The sequence below is a fragment of the Vulpes vulpes genome, chromosome 10 (genome assembly GCF_048418805.1).
Source record: "Vulpes vulpes isolate BD-2025 chromosome 10, VulVul3, whole genome shotgun sequence".
In the NCBI taxonomy this organism is placed as follows: Eukaryota; Metazoa; Chordata; class Mammalia; order Carnivora; family Canidae; genus Vulpes; species Vulpes vulpes.
The window spans coordinates 60,704,917-60,725,703 of record NC_132789.1 but is presented as its reverse complement, the minus strand read 5'-3'; the positions used below and the strand labels follow the sequence as shown (position 1 = coordinate 60,725,703).

At 34.3% G+C, this 20,787-nt stretch overlaps 1 protein-coding gene and 1 long non-coding RNA gene across 2 annotated transcripts in view; one reads left to right on the top strand and one right to left on the bottom strand.

Moving 5' to 3' along the window:
• PTPRQ (protein tyrosine phosphatase receptor type Q) overlaps positions 1 to 20,787 on the bottom strand; it is a 192,385-nt gene that overhangs the window by 17,599 nt on the left and 153,999 nt on the right. The window contains exons 36-39 of the mRNA XM_072724451.1: positions 17,057 to 17,101; positions 8,768 to 8,794; positions 8,048 to 8,129; positions 4,802 to 4,892 (exon numbers count right to left, since the gene is read on the bottom strand). Coding sequence (XP_072580552.1) covers positions 4,802 to 4,892; positions 8,048 to 8,129; positions 8,768 to 8,794; positions 17,057 to 17,101 — 245 coding nt within the window. The remainder of the gene's footprint in view (positions 1 to 4,801; positions 4,893 to 8,047; positions 8,130 to 8,767; positions 8,795 to 17,056; positions 17,102 to 20,787) is intronic.
• Positions 1 to 20,787, top strand: part of LOC140594218 (uncharacterized) — a 73,869-nt gene that overhangs the window by 41,632 nt on the left and 11,450 nt on the right. The window contains exon 2 of the long non-coding RNA XR_011994886.1: positions 19,167 to 19,252. This is a non-coding gene — a long non-coding RNA (uncharacterized lncRNA). The remainder of the gene's footprint in view (positions 1 to 19,166; positions 19,253 to 20,787) is intronic.

Below are 20,787 nucleotides of genomic sequence, written 5' to 3'. Positions count from 1 at the left end.
GTAAATTCCCAAATCCTATTGTGCATTTCAAATTTTGAAAGATATTGTCAAATTTTTCTCTATCAATTTATACTCTGAACAAAAGTGTTTGAAAAGTATTTGAACAATTCTGTTTCCTCTTTTCCTACTACAAGATACTGTTAAACATTTTAATTCATGATATTTTGACAGATACAAGTTATGTCTCATAATACTTATTTTTATTTCCTTAAATGTGAAAGCAATTGAACTGAGCTTGGTTTGTGTATTAGTCATTTTAAATACCTCTTCCATTAATGGCCTTTTCATATTGTACTATTTTTCTATTTTAAAAAATTTTTATACAAAAAGTATGTTACATATTCAATACATATGATGTCTTGAAATTTTCTTGTCATTTTTTGACTCTATCCATCAGTGTAGCTAGCTATCTTGCCATACATAAAATGTACATTTCTTAATAATCAAAATTCCAATTATTTTTTCTCATGGCGTCATTATGGCTTCTTGTGTCACTCATACAAAGATGTCTGTCACACCAATATTTTTATTTTTACAAATCCATATTTTCTTCTAGAACTTTAATGGGTTTTTCTGCTTTTGTTTTAGCCTCTTTAATCTTTGATCCATTGGGATTTATTATTTTTTATGGAAGTAGGTAAAATACATCTTTTATTGTTTCTTTGTTGCCATTTGTAACAACAAGCAGTCCCCGTTTGTTAACATTCCATCACTCCCTTCACTCCCAAAATACCACTCCTATTACACACCAGATTTCTCTATGCATTTCTAGGCCTATTTCTATTTCTGGACTATTGATTAATTATTAATCTATCTGCCTAATTTTTCTTTAATACCAAACTTTTAATTGTTACTCTCTAGAATATTTTCAGATCTGGTAAACCTAGATGCTCCTAACCATTATTTTTCTTCAAAAAGGAGGTTCAATTATTTTTTTCCCAAGGATATTTACCAAATTGGTATTACAGTTGGTATTTCAATTGGAATGTCCAGTGCTAATTTTAGCTAGGCATGGAAATGATAGAAAATACCTCTTACTACATAATTATTTTGAAGTGCTTTTTAAGCTCATTGTGGAAGCACTTGGTAGTAGATGAAAAATGGGTAAATGGGCTTGGGTTTGAATTCTAGATTTGTCTACCATATGAATGGCCTTGGGTGAATTCCTTACCTTCTCTGCTCTTTCATTATCTCACTTAAAATATATAGTTATAATATTTATTTTGTAGAATCCTCTTGAGAAAAGCTTACATGAAAGCTTATGGAACTTTTAAAGCTGATTACAATTTAAGCATATGTTACATGTTAAATGACTTTGCTGTATTGTTAGTCATTAAAATGATCTGCCCAATAGGTTTAGAGATGGGGAATGTTTAAGCAAATTTATGCAAATTATTAAGTCCCAAAAGACTTTGAATTTGGTATGATCTAACAGTTTTTTAAAAGATTTTATTTATTTATTCATGAGAGACAGAGAGAGAGAGAGAGAGAGAGAGAGAGAGAGAGAGAGAGGCAGAGGCACAGGCAGGGGGAGAAGCAGGCTCCAAGCAGGGAGCCCGACGTGGAACTCCACCCCAGGATCGAGTCGGGATCCCAGCCAGGATCACAACCTGAGCTGAAGGCAGATGCTCAACCACTGAGCCACCCAGGTACCCCTGATCTAAATATTTTAATGACATTGTGGCTAGTCCTGTGACTTAGGAAGGGAAGCCATCAGGTTTCCATTCACTCTATATGCCTGCTTATAACTATCTGAGTCAACAGTAAGCTACACTTTTCTTTGTGGTGTTGGAACATTTCTGAAGGTCATAGTGTCCTATCTAACAGAGATTTGGAAATCCCTTCAGCAAACATTTGCTGCTAATTCTAGTATCTTAAAGCCCTGTAAGCTAATATCTTCTAAAATGCACTGTGATATTTGAAATCCTACTTCCTACATTACTCAGGGGAAACAATGCACTTCACTAAGCTGTCTCAAGCTAAAATTCAGTCTATTAAAATGAATTCATTCTCTATGGGAGAAAAAAATGTTTCTTCAGCTTAATGGCTTCTCTGCAAGCACAGTGGGTGAATATATTTAGTTTAAACATCTCATTTGCTTGTACTGTGTGTGTGGCAGGGGTATACTGGCTCAGAGATGGCTGTGAGTTTATAGGTCGCCTTCTAACCCACATTGGGGAAGTGGACTTGTTATGTCCAGAGTATAGACACTAAGGGCCTGTTATTAAATCTTATTCACCCAGAAAGTTAACAGCTTTTAAAAGTAAGCAATCTATTTATTACTAACAGTCATAAGAATTAACATGGAGAGTTTTCCATGTTCCAGTACTGGGCACAGTGATTTATATAATTATTTCATCCAACCCTCACAATAACCTTATGAGGCGGGCACCACTGAACAATATGTACAGTCACTAAGGCAGTTAGTAGGTACACAGGACTGTAGCCAGCCAAGGAACTTTGATTAGAGCCTATGCTTTCTTAGCATTTTTACTATACAGCAGGCAGTACATATCAGTTGAGTTAAATTATTCTAATCACATTCTTGAAAAATAGAGAAATCTACCTAACAAAATTATTTCTTAATGGACCTCCAACTCTCTGAAAGGATAGCTAAGAAAAAGTTTTCCCCTACAAATCCATTAAAGGATATTGAATGTAGATGTAATCCATTATTTGAAAAATTATGTTTCCTGTACTGAAATCAAGAAAAAAGCAAAAAAAACAATTTGACGTCATCCTTTAGACTCTAACAAAGGTGAAAAATGCATGAAATTCTAATTATAATATCCCAAATATCCTTGATTTCCAACATAATTCCATTGTTAGCAATTATATTTTGCCTTAGCCTCAGATTTGATGAAACTGGGCAATTATACTTTTCAGCTTCTTGTTGCTTTAAGGTTGTCTATTTATTTTCATTGACCACGCTTACTCTCTTCTTGTCTTCTAAGTAATAAGCTATGTGGTCTGACTTTTCTTATAGCCATGATGTGAATCCAGATAATAATACACTGGGATCTTAATAATAAAAGACTCAAATATCACATTTAAAAAATATCTTGCTAGGGCACCTGGGTGGCTCAGTCAATTGGTATCTCACTTTTGATTCTGGCTCAGGTCATGGTCTCGGGGTCTTGACATTGAGTCCATGTCAGGCTCTGTGATCAGCTGGATGGGGTGGGGATGGGGGTGGGTTTTGCTTGAGATTCTCTCCCTCACTCTCCCTCTGTCCCTCTTCTGGCTCACACACACTGTCTTTCTCCTAAAATCTTAAAAAAAAAAAAAATCTAGCGAACATCTCAATTTTTTATTTTAAATTGGACACTCTTTGGTCTTTGGAAATAAGTTAGCTACATTTGGTTTGCTTATATTATATATACTGATATATTATAAATTACTTCAGCCAAATATGTGATTATAAATAAATATTAAATATTCCATGGTAACTGTCTTTCAATCAGATTACAGTGTTTATTTTCAAGAAGAGCATTGAATAAGCATGAAGCAGCTGGTACAGAAAAAATTTAGGTAGAGACAATTATAAAAACATGAGAATTTCCATATTTCTTAAACTTATGATGCATCCAACCCAGGTTAATTCTCTGCAAAGGAAAACAAAAGGACCTGTTGAGAAACATCAAGCCATAGAAATTTAGAGACTCGATACTAACATTCCTTGTTTCCTACAATAGTGTCTGATTTGTCAACTTCCTCCTAAAGTCATTTATTTACAATTTGCTTTGTTCCAGAAAGGATTTTGGATGATTAAAGCTATTTGCATTTTCATCCTATCCTAATTCTTGGGAATTAGCAGATTCCACTAGATTACTACTTCCTCTATCACATTTCCCTAAATTTGTTTACTTCATGCCTCAGTTATGCTTGATTTCTAGAATATCAGAAATGGTCTACGTCCTCCTATCCACATCCTTTATGATTTTACACTTTATGATTTTATCCTTCTTCAAGTCCATGTCTTTCTAGATAGAAGGGTTCAATTCTTAAATAAGGAATTTTCCTGTATGGTTTTGAAAAATATTTTAAAATTAGGAATATTTTAAAATTCTAGATTTTGAGACAATATTAATATTTCAGAATATCACAAATAGCACTTTTTTATTTCATAGTATGAAGTCTATTGAATTAGAATATAGATAGTAGGTCCATCTGTCCAAAAAATGTAATATCAAACATACAGTTATTATCAACAGAGCAATGTTCTATTTTTCCTTTTACATCACTGCTAATTCTTAAAGTGATAATATGGTTTCTTTTCTTATTGATTGAAAAATGAAGTTTTGTTTACTATGGGGAGGCACAACCCTGCTTCCTTTGTAAAACCAATCCTCATAAGCACACATTTACTTTGATCTTCAATGAATATTTGGCAATGCATTTTTTTTATATTCCATAAGAAAACACTGCCCTGCTTTTAAGGGAAATGAATACACAAAGTTACATGTTTCTCTTTTCATCTGAGAACGAGATCTGTAGGAAGATGTTAGAGAGGTTTGTTACATGGGTTAAATTACAAAGCTAAGAAACTATTAGGTCTACAGTTTCTTGCACCTGCACAAGTGAACCTTGTACCAACAAGCTAAAAGTCATGTACATCAACTTTAATAAATACTAACAGAGCAAAAAGAGATACAATTTGAAAATTACTGCTAATAAAATGCCTTCTGTAATTCAATTAATAGTAATATAATAGGCTTAAGAAATACAAAGGCCAAGATACAGTTGGTACTCATTTTAAAACATTTTGCAGGTAGAGAGCAGAGGCAATAAAGGCACATACATGGTTTTATGTTTGGAAAGCGGTTTTTTGCTCTGTTCCAAGGCAGATCGGCATCAGTTGAAGAAAGATCCTGAAGGAATTTTGGTAGTTCCTGTGGAATGAAGTCATTGCAAAGTTTAGAATTATTTCATAGGTAAATGAGAAATTCTACTTAGGAAAAAAACTTCTTTATCCTAAACTCTTTTGCTTTTAAATTGAAAACCCCTCTCATAACTGCAGAAACAGATCAAATTAATAGCAATGAATTTACATAAACGTCTACTGAAAATATCCTGAAAAAAATTGGTCAGTTGGGCTCTCACTTTCTCTGGGATAATTTCTTTGTACTTTTGGAAGCTCTTAAGATGTGGCAAGCATGTTAGTAATAACCCTTTTCCATACTTTACTAATGGTTTCATCAGGAACATGCTGAGTATTATTTAATATTTTAATGTCTACTTAGTAGGGGAAGGGAGTTCAGTGATTTATTTTTTGTTTTTTCTCCTCAGGCAGTGTGATTTCATGCCTGTTAATTGGTACAACATTGGTCAGTTTAAGAAGATGCCAAAGGTCAATTCCTGTTCTCAGTAGGCATTGTTAAATCGATACTGGAATGCAAAGGTGCGATTAAGAATTATCAGACACAGATGAAGAGTCAAGGAGATCCATTTTTGACATTTTGGTAAAAAATCATGATATTATCCATTCATCATTAAGAAAGCTGGTGCAAGAAAATGTGTTCATTATTTTTTGGAGCTGGTGATTTATATTTACAAAGTTTATAGATTTTCACTTAAGAAATAAGTCTCAACTTGCCAAATCCCTTAAAAAGTATGAAAATTTTGTGCTTTTACAATTTTTTGCCACTATTATAAATTTTTTATTAGATAAGTGTCCCTTTATCCCTTATTTTCCCTCAAAAAAAAAAAAAAAAAACCCAGACAGTCTTTTGCATGTGGCTATGTGTCAGCAGAGAGAAAGAGTGTAAGCATATGAAATCTGGTGTATTAGCACAAAAGGCTAAGAAAAGAATTTGTTTAACCAAGTAGAGAATCCTAAAACAGTTTTCCTATGTCAAGGTGTTGGGAATATATGTCAGCATATTCATAAGAGACAAAGGAATAGAAGGGGAAACAAAGGTGAAATGGAAATCTCCTGAGAGGTGGTACTTTTTTTCTGTAATTATTTCACATAGAAGTTTCCATTTATAGATTTAAATGACTGTGACCTTGATAATCAATACCCACTTACCAGGTTGACTGTTTGGATAGTAATGTTACACTTGGCAGCCTTTGTCTTATCAGGGAACACAGGGCCTCCACCATCCCAAAGAGCTCTTTCTCCTACTGCTTGTTCTCTTCAGTGGGATCATAGATGAGTTAAGCTGTTTTGCGTCCTTAGGCTTTTGTCTTCCTTCTCTCTTTCTGGCATATTCCTCCCCCTTTATCTACCCATTGGTCTTCTGCTTGTCCAAAAGTTCATCTCAAAGGCCATCTCTTTGTTGAGTCTTTTCTGACTGCTATCCAAATAAAGTCAATCCTCACTTATTTCTGTGTATCTCTGTCATGATACAGTGTTTTATGTATTTTTTTGTGCACATCTGCAGTTCTTCTCATAGTATGAGCTTTTTTAAGGTAGAAGTCACCATAATAATAGCTAATACTTGTGTCAGCCACTCTTCTTAGTGTTACACACATTCAATCATTTTAGTATTCACAACTCAGTGAGATAAATACTATTATTTTACAAATAAGGATACTGAGGAACAGATGGTTTATGTGATTTGTCCAAAGTCACTTAGCTATTAAGTGTTCAATTGATATATATCAATACGTCAAAACAATGCCTACCATACAGTGGGACGTTACACATATTTAAGGCATAAGTGGGTATGGTCTGAGTTCTAAAGTTTATCAAATATGCATTTATTTATTAAAATATAATTCACTTTAAAAAACTTAATACAGCATCAGGATAAAAAATAATTTTTAAAAAGTTCCTTATATACATAGATATGTATTTTAAAAAGTTCCTTACATACATAGGGTTATGTATTTATATTAAAAAGAAACAAGTTGTTAAAACCACGATCTCCAAAAAAGTTGTACTAGAAACTTTCTCAGTGTAATATACGTGAAAACGTTATTGCTAATAAAACTTTTCATCTATTCAGTCATGCATAATGTAATTATGTTCGCTCCTATTCAAGTGAAATTACACTTTTGCTCCTGAAAAATTGCGAGTTCTTGCTGTGTAAATGCTAAGAAAAGTTTTATGGTACCATCGATTTTGTTAAATCCAGGCCGATATTACTTAAGAAGCATAACCAAAGAGCTGTAGGAAATACCATTAATCTTCTCACATTTTGTTATTATTCCCTGAGAGGCTGAAATATTATAATCCTGAATTATTCAAGCCAATTGCTTAATTCTTTGTTTCATAGGTTCACACACTAAAAATTTCATGAAAAAAAGAAATAAAATTTTTGGTGACATTTAGAAATCCATTTACTTATATAACACAAAATAATCATATAAGTTTGGAAAGATGTATACAAGTTTTTAAAAAGCTTATTTATAGATCTGATATATACCTGATGCATAGATATACAAAATGCTTATGGCAATATAATTAATCTTACTTTTAAATAATGTTAAAGTGGAATGTTCTTAATGTCACATATTCTCCATAATGTGATAGTGTTTATTTCATAGTAACTTAACAATAGGCCTCATAAAACACAGTTATTTTTACTTTTAGGTAGTTCTAGAAATAATAATTATTTTTGTATTTTCTGGAAACACCACGTTCTGTTCTCAGGTTCATGTATGTCACTAACATAAACTATGCAGACAAATAAAAAATGGAATCATTTAGTCTTAATCTAAAATAATTATTTAAATATAAAAACCACATTTATGATAAAGCCTAAATCTTGCATGCCAGCAAAAACCAATGACTACAACCTTCCAGACACCCGTCTACATCTGAATGAGACAGCAGAGAAGAAATGAGGCCAGGCTGCCTCAGGCTAGGGAGGTCTGAAGAAGAGCACCTTTTCTTCACACAGTAGGTGAATAACTCTGTTCAGGTTGCACCAGAGGCCACCCAGTGTAACATTACTATCCAAACAATCAACCTGGTAATTGGGTATTGATTATCAAGGCCAGAGTCCTCCATGGCCTTGCATGCTTAAAATGGACATGAAATGTGACACATGAAACGACTGGAGGTCTGGCAATGTTGTGACAACTGCTAGTAACATACCGAAAATTCTTCTTGAAACTTTAGGTTGTTGTTTGTGCAAAGCTCTTCAACATGTTGCAGGAAGGATTTCTTGCTTACCGGCCTCCAAGCAAAGAGAGGTATAAAATGGAATCGTGTTAGATTGGCACTGGCTGTACAGTTAACAAATCAAAGAACAACAGACACTTCAAAACGCATAGCCACACAACCCTTTCAAGTCACTCTGTCATATTTACAAAATTAGCTTTCCCCTGTAAGTGTGCTTTCTTTGTATCCGTGGCACAAAATTCTTTCAATTTTTCAGTGACTTTATATGAATGATTTAACATTGTAAGGAAGAAAGTTTTTCAAGTAAATATAAGGGCATAAAGTTATCATTGGATCCTAAAGCACATAATACCTCTTTGTCATGCAGAAAACATTTTATACATTACAAGGTTTTAGAAGATATAAAATATTGCAGTGACCTCATTCTCATAATGACATGGTTTTTAAACCCTAAGGAGTTTAAATATCCCCGTATTACTTCCCAAGCTAAAATACAGACATGCAAGCTTCACCCCAGAGAGAGAGAAAGCATTTCTCCAGTTACCATGCAATTAGTCATGCTTTTATGATTTATATCCAGCTTGGAGGTTTTTCTAGCAAACATACAAAAAAGGAACCACACATTAAGATTCATTGAATCTGTGAACCTAGCATTGATATTCAAAAAGAAGAAAAGATATTTAACAAACTTACTTGATGGATTTTCTATAACTAAGTAACCTGCAACAGAGATTGTGTTAAATGCATGATAAGTTGAGGGCATGGCTCTTTCTCAAAGAGTTCTAGATTAAAGTCAGATAAATATAATAAATCAGTAATGTATGATGTGCTATGTCTTTACCTGATAGGCAATCATTATTTTAAGTTCTATTATATTTTCCTAAGTTATATTATTTGGACTTAAATATGACCAAATAATAACTTAGTTTCTTTTTCAAGCTAAGACACTCTTTTAATACTGTTAGACATTTGGGGTGGTATGTTAAAAACAGGTCACTTTTAAGTATATATTGCATAGTATTTAGAGTCTAAGAGAGTTAAAGTGAATTTTTAAAAATATTTTGTCAATAGAGAATGCTTAACCAGGGAGAGTGGATCTTTGAAAAATGACATCATATTGCCTATGTTTTATTTCATGAGTGAGTTTTGATGAGTATATAACCATAAAAAATCACAGTTCTTTCAGTTACTTTAGACATATCTCCTGTGACAGTTCATTGGTCAAGTTATTCATACTCTGAAAAACAATGAAATAATTTTTAACAGCTAAATAGACTATGTAATGCACAAATTCAGGGAAGGGAACATCTTTAATAGCACATTTGTCATGCACAATCAATTAGCACTGCAAAACCACAAAAGGCACAAGGTATAATGAAATAAAATGAATAAAACATAACTTCTTCAAAATTTTAAATATTATTGGGAATGATTTTACTGCATTCCTTAAGTGAATAATGTTTACAAGAGGATGTGATTTCTGACACAAAGAACAAATGAAAGAAAACAATTAGATTGAAAAATGTGTCACAATGAATGTTATGAAAATGGTCAATAAGGGGTGTGTTCAATGAAGAAAGCATGAGTCAAAAAGTTCATTCTATTACAATATAAAGGTTAATGAAAAATATGGGGGTGCAGGAGCAAGTACTACCAAGAAGAATGATAGAATAATTGGTTAATGGGATAGGCTGTCTCCAAGGAGAAGGAGGTATCTCCCAGCTTCTCTGGGCATAACCTCATACAGCATCCCATTATCAAACGTGGCATCACAGTGGTAAAATAGCAGTGTTTGAGCAAAGTCTTTGTAGATGAACTTGTAAGCTTCCCACATTTCACCTAGAGTGATTCTGAGAAGGCAACAGAGAAATTTTTAACTAAATGGATATGGGGATGATTTAATGGGTTACTGAATCAGAAGAATCCTTGCTTTGGGGTTTGCGATAGGAAGATAGTGTCTGAATTAGAGGCCCTGGAAATACTTCTGACATAGCAACAGAAAGTAGGGACAGTCAATCCCTGTAGGAAATGATTTTGCTTCGGCAAAGACCAGCAAGAAAAAAATATAATAGTGGACTAGACTCATACTATCCAAGTGCCCTTAGATGCCTGAAGCCCAGTGCTCTTATGATAGGATGTTCCTCAGAAACAGGAAAGGCAAGGGAGTTAGGTTGGGCAAATCCTAGTTAACTGAGCTTAAAACAGAAATATGAAGGAGATATTTGAATTAGCAAGATCAACTTCCCTGCTACCACACAGAAATGGAAATTCTTGAGGTGCAAAGATACCACTTTCATAACAACAGGGATTATTCAATTTGTGATTAGTGAAATTCAACCACACTATGTCTGATTTAATGATAGGCTCATGGTCCACGTATTTAAGGACAGTCAGACTGTCATCATATAGTGGGGAGAGTCTCTCTTTTCTCAGAGAATCCAGGATTATTTGAGGTAGTATTGGCAGGATATTTTTACTAGGCTATGTAGAATCTAAAGTAGGGCTAGCTTCTGGGAAGCCATCAAGGCATTTGCAGAATCAGAGTATGTTCATCAAATCCTCAAAAGATACTAAATATGAATAGTCATATTAAAATATAAATGCACAAGAAATAGCTAAAGCATCCTTGTTATTATTCACACCCTTCCTCTTCTCATTCATGATGTCTAGTCTCATTTAGAAACTATAACTAATAAAAATAGTTCCTTTTGTTAGTTTTACGGTGAAAAACATTACAGAAAGTTGCTTTTTTTAAACTATTATTTTGCATTTGAAAGATCTCTCTAAAGAAATTAGTATCTGTAAACTATACAAATATTAGTAACTGTAACTGGCTAGCTATTGGATCCAGGTGGGTATTTGTGAATTCTTTCCTTACTAAAAATATTATGGCTTCAAATACCTGTTCCAACATTTACTAGCTACATTACTTTGGGCAAGTTACTTAATCTTTCTGTGCCTCGGTTCTTAATTTGGAAAATAGGGTAAGTTTATGTAAAGCTAAGCTCATATATGTATAATGCTTAGAAATGCCCTTGGCTTTGGAAGCGATACATAAATATTAGTTAATATCATTAGTATTGTAATTGCTATTTCTACTTTATTTTGCAAAACTCAAGCTCCTCTTAACCATCTGTCCCACTATTTACACTGATATAAAGGAAGGTTTTTGCTTGTTGCTAAAAGAATATTCTATTTAATTTACTCAAAAGTGGGTAGACTAAAATGTGCTAAATTAAGCAGCAAGATTTCCTTTTTTCCTCTCCGCAGGGAGCCTGCTGTGGGACTTGATCCCAGGACCCAGGGATCATGACCTGAGTGAAAGGCAGATGCTCAACTACTGAGCCACCCAGGTGCCCCAATTTCCTATTTTATTCTTCTCAATCAGGGTCTCAAAAAAAAAAAAGTGGTCATAAATACCCAGATTTCAAATCCAAATCTGGCTTTCTAGTTCTCAATTCAAGACTCTAAATAAATCACTAATAACATAAAGATCATAATGATTTAGTTTTCATATTATTATGTGAAAGCATTTCTCATCACGCCAGCATGTTTAACATAATTCCTTACAACTACCTTTCACATAGCCTGTTTTTATTCTAGATATCCTGTTTGTACCGTTCTAGGTATTTCCTCACAACCATCCTACTGATTCCTCAATAGCTGATTCAAATATTAACTCTTCCATTGACCTTACCTGTTCTATTATAGAGAAGATAATTTCTTCTTTCTATGAAATGAAATTTCTATGGACAAATCACTTTCCACCTTGTATTATGGCCATATAAGCACATGGATTAAGGATACTTGCATTGAGGTTCATGGGTACTTGAAGGCAGGGGCAAGGATTAGCACTGACTCACTACATGACCCTCATAACTTTATTCATAGTTGACAATGAATTAGTCATTATTAAATATACAATTGTGGATGTATTCCGACCAATATACACAGCAAGCTAAATATATGTGCTGTGCTTATTATTCAAGTATCTGAACTGAATGAATTTTCCATTAAAATAGTAAGCAATTGAGACTTCTCAGGAGCTTTAGATAAGTATGATCAATAGCTGCATCAATATACACTACATAAGTCTAAACAAAGCCATATTAGATCCCCTAACATTAGAAGTTCATGCTAGATACTTCTTAGGAAACTAGACATATGAACGATAAAATCATCTTTCCTATCCAGTAATAAAAAGACAGACTTCAAAAAAAGAATAAGAGCTGTTGTGCTTTATTTCTTTTGTATCACTCTCTTTATCTAAACCCAATCACTTTAGGTAACCTATTCATTGCATTTGTATTTACATAATGTGAGAAACAACTATTTAAAATAGAAGATTTTTTTTGTTGTCTGTAGTATCCATATCACTGCTTTGATACATAGCCTCATATTGTATGGGTGTATTTTTAACTTTTAACTTTAAAAATTGGCTGTATTTTGGGGTGCCTGGGTGGCTCAGTTGGTTAAGCACCCAACTCTTGATTTCGGCTCACATCGTGATCTTTCAGGGTCCTGAGATTCAGGTCCACGTCAGGCTCTGTGCTCAGGCTTAGAGCCTTAGGGAGTTTGCCTAAGATTGTCTCTCTCTTTTTCTCCCTCTACCGCTCTCCCATCTCTAAAATAAATAAATAAACCTCTAAAAAAGAATTGGCTGCATTCTAAATGTTATTATAGGCTTTTAAAGTTTTATTTCTAAATAGAAAAAAATTAATTTGGATGGTTTATAGAGGGAATTAGAAAAGAAAGTGGAGTAAAATACAAAAAAAAAAAAAGCACTGGCTTTTGCTGATGAGGAAATTAAATTCTTTTAGGAAAAACTGTTGGTTAGATAAGCATAAAAAAAATACCCTCCCAGAAATTAACGTGCATGAAAGTCAACAACATTATTTCAGGAGTGCTATTTTCAAATGAAGTGATCTGTAAAGACACTCAAAGGAACTCAAATAGAAAACTTTTTATTAACATTTTTAAAAACTAAAATTGTTACGTGAAGAGCATTTTATACTGTTATTTTATTCACATACAATGGTGAATGATGCTATCAAATCAAATTCAGTTCATCATTATATAAATCAATTTGGGAACTGTCCAGATTTCAGTAAGATAACTGACCACTTTCCAACAGAAAGGCCTAAACACTTTTTATTACATGAATCTTAGCTGTCTTAAATCCTATTCCCTTTTGTTGAAAAGCGTATTATTTCGTGTCTGGGCTCATTTTTTAAAAGTCTATCAAAAACTTAAATTCCACTCAGATTACTCTTGATAGATCCAGAGAGGAATCATTTATTTATGTTGGCAGTGGTGATTGAAGACCATATTGTCACAGAGATTCAGCTTTCCCCCAAGGTCAATTAGTTGAAATCTATAGGGAATTAAAATATAGTCCAAATAGCCATGGATGATAGCCTCTAGATGAGCAGCTTAAATCAGCATTACCAGTGGCACAGGACAAACTGAGAAACTTTGTGTTTTCTACCTAAGTTAGGTTAAAAAAAAAAAAGAGTCTCAAATTCTATTGCATTGATTTAAAATATGTATTTGTCACGTTAACAAATAAAATAAAAATTTGAATATGAGTACCAGAATCTATCGTTCTGGTAAAACATATTAATCTTTCTAAGTTTTATTAAATATGGAGTGTGAATTTTTAATTTCTGTATTTCAATTAAGCCATTAATTGCTCCAACATTTACATCTACTTCTAAAATGATATCCTATTACTTATCTGCAGCATTTACTGTAATGCTTTCAAAGATGTCTTTAGTTTTGTGCTTTTCTATTGATTTTATTTGTGCTAGGCTTTAAAGTAGCATTCTTTTCGGTCTTTCTTCATTCTTTTATCAAATCACCAATAATTTTCCTGTTCCCTAATGTAAATTAAGAAAGTTAAACAATCCTTAGAAAGTTAAAAGCAGAGCCAAAGTATGATCAGCAAGTCTACTTCTAGGAATATATCCACAGGAAAGAAAAATACTGACTCAAAAAGAAATCTGCTCCCCACGTTCATGGCAACATTATTTACAACAGCCAAGACATGGAAGCAACCAAAGTGCCCATCAGTGGGTGAATAGATAAAGAAGTCGTGGCTAATATATATATACAGAGGAATATTATTTGGCCATAAAAAGAGGAAATTGTACCATTTGCAACAGCATGGATGGGCCTAAGGCATTATGCTAAGTGAAAGAAGTCAAACGGAAAAGGACAAATATTGTATGATCTCACTTACATGTGGAATCTAAAACACAAACAGCAAGTTCATCGAGAAAGAAATCAGATTTGTGGTTACCAGAGGTGAGGGCAGAGGGAGGGGGTATTGGAGGAAGGTGGTTAAAAGGTACAAACCTCCAGTAGTAAGGAAATAAATGCTAGGGATATAATGCACAACACAATGACTATGGCTAATACTGCTATCAGGTGTATTTGAAATTGTTCAGAGAATAGATCCTAAGAGTTCTCATCAAAGGAGAACATTTTTTTTTCCATTTTCCTTATCTGTTTTCTTTCCTTTTTATTGTATTTATATGAAAAAAAAATGTTTGTTAGCTGAACCTGCTGTGGTAATCATTTCACAATATATGTAAACCAAACCATGATGCTCTACACCTTAAACCTACAATATTATCCTAATACCTGTACTGTACAGCTGACACTGAAACTTCATTTAATAAGGTAGACATACTACCTCAAGAAGTAAGTAATGTAATATTTTTCTTTTTTTTGTAATATTTTTTCTTATTAGAAAAACAATCAATTAGTAAGTGCTAAGTATTTTCCCAGTATATTTCCTCACATCTGTAAAGACAAATAGATTTAAAAGGAGCTTAGCCATTTGAAGGGCAGCTCTTTGGAGGCAATCGCCTTTCTGTTTTCATCACGCTATTTCCAGTGCTCAGAACAGTGGTTGGCATGTGGTAGGTGCCTAACTGATACTTCTAGACAGATAAGGAAAAGCAACATTCTTGCTGATGTCAAATTGCTGAGAAAAGACTCCCAAGGTGGCAAGAGTTGAATTTTCATCATTACTAAGCCTCTCCACATCAGCACAACTGAAAACAAATTCTTGACAGATGTTTTATTTTGTCAACCACATATTCTAAATTACAACTGGGGACACAAACTTAAGTTACCTTGGGCAATAGGGCAGAAGAAGTAGAAAGAGAAAATGAAAAAGAAACTGCTGATGGCTGTGTGAAGAGATAGGTACAGGCTCTCGGTGAGAACGTAAAGAAGAGGACACAGGTGACATGACATCGTCTATAAAGTAGTGCTTTGACTCTGAACTATTAGCTAGCGAGGCAGGTTTGCACTAAAGTTCTTCAGTTAGGGGTTAGAAGGCAACCTCAGAAAACTAAATTTGGAAGGAGAATACATCTACTTTAACAAATTGGATTTATGCACAGGTGTTCTACAAAGGTTCTGATGAATCTGAATCATTAGGTTGGGCTCTATCAAAGTAAGGGCTCTAAGTAGGACACAACTGGGGATCCCTGGGTGGCGCAGCGGTTTGGCGTCTGCCTTTGGCCCATGGCGCGATCCTGGAGACCCGGGATCGAATCCCACGTCGGGCTCCCGGTGCATGGAGCTTGCTTCTGTCTCTGCCTCTCTCTCTCTCTCTCTCTCTCTCTCTCTCTCTGTGTGTGACTATCATAAATAAATAAAAATTTTTAAAAAATTCTTTAAGTAAGACACAACTGACTAATTCTAAGAGAGAAAATTTGGTGCTCAAGGAGAAATATGAAGTAAAAATGGAAGTATCTTTTTCTGAGGCATTAATGGCGTAAAGCAAAAAAAAGTAAAGAATTCTGTTTAATGATGACGAAGAAAGATACTTGGCAGAGCTTCTCAACCAGACCCTTTGTGAGTCTGGAATGCTGAGAGGTCAGCTTTGAGTGCTGGTTGGAAATGGATGTTTTATGTGTGATGGGATCACTTAAAGCTTTAGCTCAACAGAGTCTTACTTTGACAACTGAATCTGATTAAGCAGGTCCTTTGAGGAAAATGTATTTTTATAAAACCTTTCTAATTCTGTCAATGGAAACTTTGGCAATTAGTTCATATGAAGTATAAAACAAGGTTACCTATGATTCCAAAATGCTAAATATGATGAGAGTAGGAATAGTCCTGGCCTCCACTGTTTTAATCATGCTGAGTACTATTCGTGATCAATGAGAATGTCAGGAGCCTTGGCCCCATCCAGCCTTGTGGCTCATGGAGACTGACTCCTCTAACAAAGATTTGGGATTTTTGAAATCAAATACATTTTGTTCTTTGCCTCCATTCATATTCTTTGCCTGAAGAAACTGATTATCTCTGGGGCATTCAATCAGTTGCCGCGGTCCCTGGTAATGCTGACATTTTGTTATACTACCTTCCGAACATATAAAGCAGTTTTTTGTGCCAGCATATAAATGGCATTTCCGAGCATCAGCGGAGCGCCTGCAAACATGCACAGTTAGCTATCCATTGATTAGGGCCAAGTGCAGAGACTATGAACTGTGTATGCCCCAGAGACACAGAACAGGAAATTCCCTCATCTTGGTCCTTACAGGTTACCACCTGCAGTAGTTGAAGTGAGCATGTGTGAGGTGTGGACTGGGACTCCATCTGTCAGATGGAGAACTCAGCTTTGTATCAGGGTATAATGAGACAAGATGCAGGTGAGGAAATCTAGGTGAAAACTTATTTTACTATCAAAGCTAACACAACATGAGAACACAGCAAATTCTCAGGACATGCACATTATGAGTCAATGTGCATTTTGATAAGGTTACCTTTACCATATCAACAGCATGCAAATTATAGAGGTCATATTTTAAGTAGAAAGCATGGGGCTTTTTTTTGGCTTTGGGAAAAAAAAGCACGTTAAACAACAAAACGCTCAATATAGTATATTTAAAAATATAGAGCACACCACCTGACAAGATGAAAACAATCACAACAGAGCTCTGCATCACCACAGTAACTTACTGGATGACAAAAATCTCCTTGCGTCTAAAGAAAAATGAAGAATATCTGGAAGTAAAGATTCATTATTTATTTAGTACACAAACACACTGGATTATTTTTTGCTACTACAAGAACATGAGCATTAAATATCTTGGGCTTCATCCTACTTCAGGACACTTGTCTGAAGTTCACATATTTGTCAGACATTTCTTATCTGGATTCATGTATTTTTGATGTCATTTGCAAAACAGTTTATGAGAGAAGTAGAATTAATGACCAGAATCTGTCAAAGAATTGATGGCAATTAAAATGCTAATGGTTTTACACAGAATTTCATGTACCAGTCAAATATTGTGTATTCTTACTGAAGGTCAGTTTGCAAGTTTGAACCTATAGTATAACGCCACCACTCCTTTGTCCCATAGCACTAAAGCAGAAATAATTTTTTTAAAAAGCAATTCTTCCCTTAGAATCAATTCTCTGCATAGAAAACACTGCTTGCAGAAGGATCCCATGGGGCCTTATTTTTTTTTTTTAATAGGGGTTATGTTGATTTCATCTAGTATGCTTCAGAGTTACACACACACACACACACACACACACACGCACAGGTGCAGGCACATCTTGTTACCTTCGAATCAATCTTGTTACCTCCGAATCAAACACACTGAGGTGAGCATCGACACTATTGTATTTACTAGATGTACCACCTTGAACTTAAATTCTCTAAGTATCTTTTGTTTTTCAACTGTAAAATGAGGATAAAAGTATCTACCACAAAGGATTGAAAGAGTTAAGTGAGATCACTACACACAGAATTAACACATAGTGGTTGCGTATAAATAGTAGCAATTATCAGGTTAGCAAGCTCTCTATGTGAAAGTAGACTGGGGTGATTTTTAATTTTATAAAGATTGGAAATAACAGGGGTGCCTGGGTGGCTCAGTCGGTCAAGTGTCTACCTTCAGCCCAGGTCATGATCTCAGGGTCCAGGGATCTAGCCTTGCATTGGGCTCTCTGCTCAGCGGGGAGCCTGCTTTTCCTTTTTCCTCTGCCACTCCTGCCTACTTGTGCTCTCTCTCTCTCTCTCTCTCTCTCTCTGTCAAATAAATAAATAGATAGATCTTTTTTTAAAAAAAAGATTGTAAAAAACAATAATAATTCCAAATGTATTCTGATTTTAGAGTTTACAAGAGCTTCCCGAAGATACATACATTTAACAAAAATTCAATATGCAAACTTCTAAAATTACTGAAAAAAGGAAAATACTCTTAAAACAACAATTCATTTGTTTGCTTTATTTTGTTGAGGATTTTAATTCCATTCATGATTACTGGATTGGGCCTTGAGTCTAATTAATGCACCATTACATTCACTCAACTAAAATAGGCAAGATAATATGGAATGACGCACAAAATTTGAGGGGAAAAATCAGGCTTGGAAGAAACTGAGTGTCAAGTAAGAAGATTAGTAACATTGATTAATGTTATTCTACTGTTTTTGTTTTTGTTTTTGTTTTTTCTGATTTACTCACCATGGGTGGGGGAGGGAGGAGGGAAGCCTACTATAAATTAAGCCTGGTAAGGAGACAGTGAAAAATAAACATTTTTAGCAAATAGAATATTTAACTCGTGAGCATTCTGATAGCTTATTTAATTTTAAGTGTTATAACTCTCTGGGGAAGGTCATTTGTGTTGCAGTCAAATTAGTTAAAGCAATCCATAGGGCCAGCTGGTCTCTGCAATCTTGAAGAGACAGGTCTGTTTTACCTGAATGTTCATGCTCTTGCCAATATTTCCTCCTAGAAACCTTTCTCACTTCCTTGGGCTAAGCGGCTGTGTTTTGAAGAAGCTGTCACAAAATGCCATTTTGTTCATTTCCTTATCAAATAACAAACCACAAAGGTCATTTTCTAATCTGGTGAATGTGGAAGAGATGAGCCCAAAATATTAAATACCCTTCCTAAAAAATATATCTTGCATTCTCTAAACTTAAATATAAGATATGTATTATGGAAATGATCTAGTTATCATTCCAAATAGGAATTTAAAACATTATCGTGGCCGATCCTAAATGTTTTCATGGAGTTACAGAGTATGAAATCTTTTTTTCTTTTTCTTTTTTTTTCCAGGGTACTAAATCTTCACTTGAGTTTCATGTGCCTTCAGGAAGAAAAAGTACAATGTGAGAGAATTCTTGAGATCTTTGTGAAACAAGGTAGTATATAATTAAATAATGGGAGTTTACACATACAAAAATTACAGGATGAATCTTAACATGTACGTCAATATACAGGTACTTGTCACCAAAGAAATAATTTCCGACTATAAAACTCCAAGTCCTCGACAGGATTTAGTATAAGCATCATAATGACTTTTGTCAACTAGATAATCTCCTAGAATTAATATTTAATTATTGATTAGGTAGTCTTTTATCACTTCTCTTATGGATAGATTAAGACATATGACACTGAGGAACACTGCTAGTCCAATTAGCATGAAGGAAGTGGGAAAGTTGGAAGGAAAGGAACATTGCCTAAGCCTCAAGTAGAAAGAGCATATGTTAGCTGGGTAGATTGGAAGGAAATTACCTACGTACTTTCCTGCAAATAACAAAGACATATGACATAAGTTATTCAATAATTTTGAAACCCCTCAAACTCCCTGATTTTTTACTCTCAGAATCTACTATCAGCGTCTGTGGCTCTCCTCCCATGACCTATGTGGCTTTCAGTAGATTTAGATCTTCCAGTACCTTAAAGTCAAGTGAAGACTTTAGAGTGTCACTGAAGGGTGGCCCCTAGTAAATGTGCACATGACTATGGATCCATTAGTTACTATTTTTCTAGATTTATTGTCTTCTGTAGTACTGACATTATTAACATGAAAAACCTTCCATTAATAGTGAATCTGGAGGCAGATCTGTAATGAAGAGCTAATACTCAAACCACTTGATAGTTATTTTAATAAATTTCTGTAGTCATCAAGCAAAACATACTCTTATGTGCCACTGGCATTACAAATAAAAATGTTTTACAGTCATGAATGCTGGAATCATAACAAAAAATAAGAAAGTAAAAAAGCATAGAAACTAAAATTTCCAACTATATTATTACTGGGTTAATATATACTAATGATCTATGGGCAAAAATAAATAAACACTATTTGAGATATACTTGAAAGACGCTTCTATATCATTTTACAAATAAATCCACATATACATAAACAGACATGGAAGCAGCAAAATAAATAATTAGGAGTCAAGGTTAAATAAGGCAGTCCCTGATTTATAAAAAACCAATAATAAGCAATCTATGCAGTCCTTATTCACCTTTTCCATTAGCTGCCATGACAGTCATTGTTAAAAAAACAAAACAAAACAAAAATCATCCAGCTTTTAGATAATGGCTGTGTTCAGAAGTGCAGGAAAGGGCAAGCTGTGAAAACACACAGAGCTTAGGGGATCTAACCTCCCCGTAGCTTGCCTAGAATGATAACCTCCTCGATAAAGAACGCTTTAATACCGAATGGCTCTTTTCACTTCATTATGTCCTATCTCTTTCCTAAAGATCTACTTATTAAGGACTTTTAGGGGATCATTAAAGGTTCTTTAAAAAGTGCCCTAAAAGTGTTTGGACACTTAGAAGCTCACATTTTAGTCTGAACGGATTCAACTAAATTGTTCAAACAACTAAAATTAATTGAACTGAGAGGTTTGATGTTTTACGCCTTATACTTTTGGGTATGAGAAGA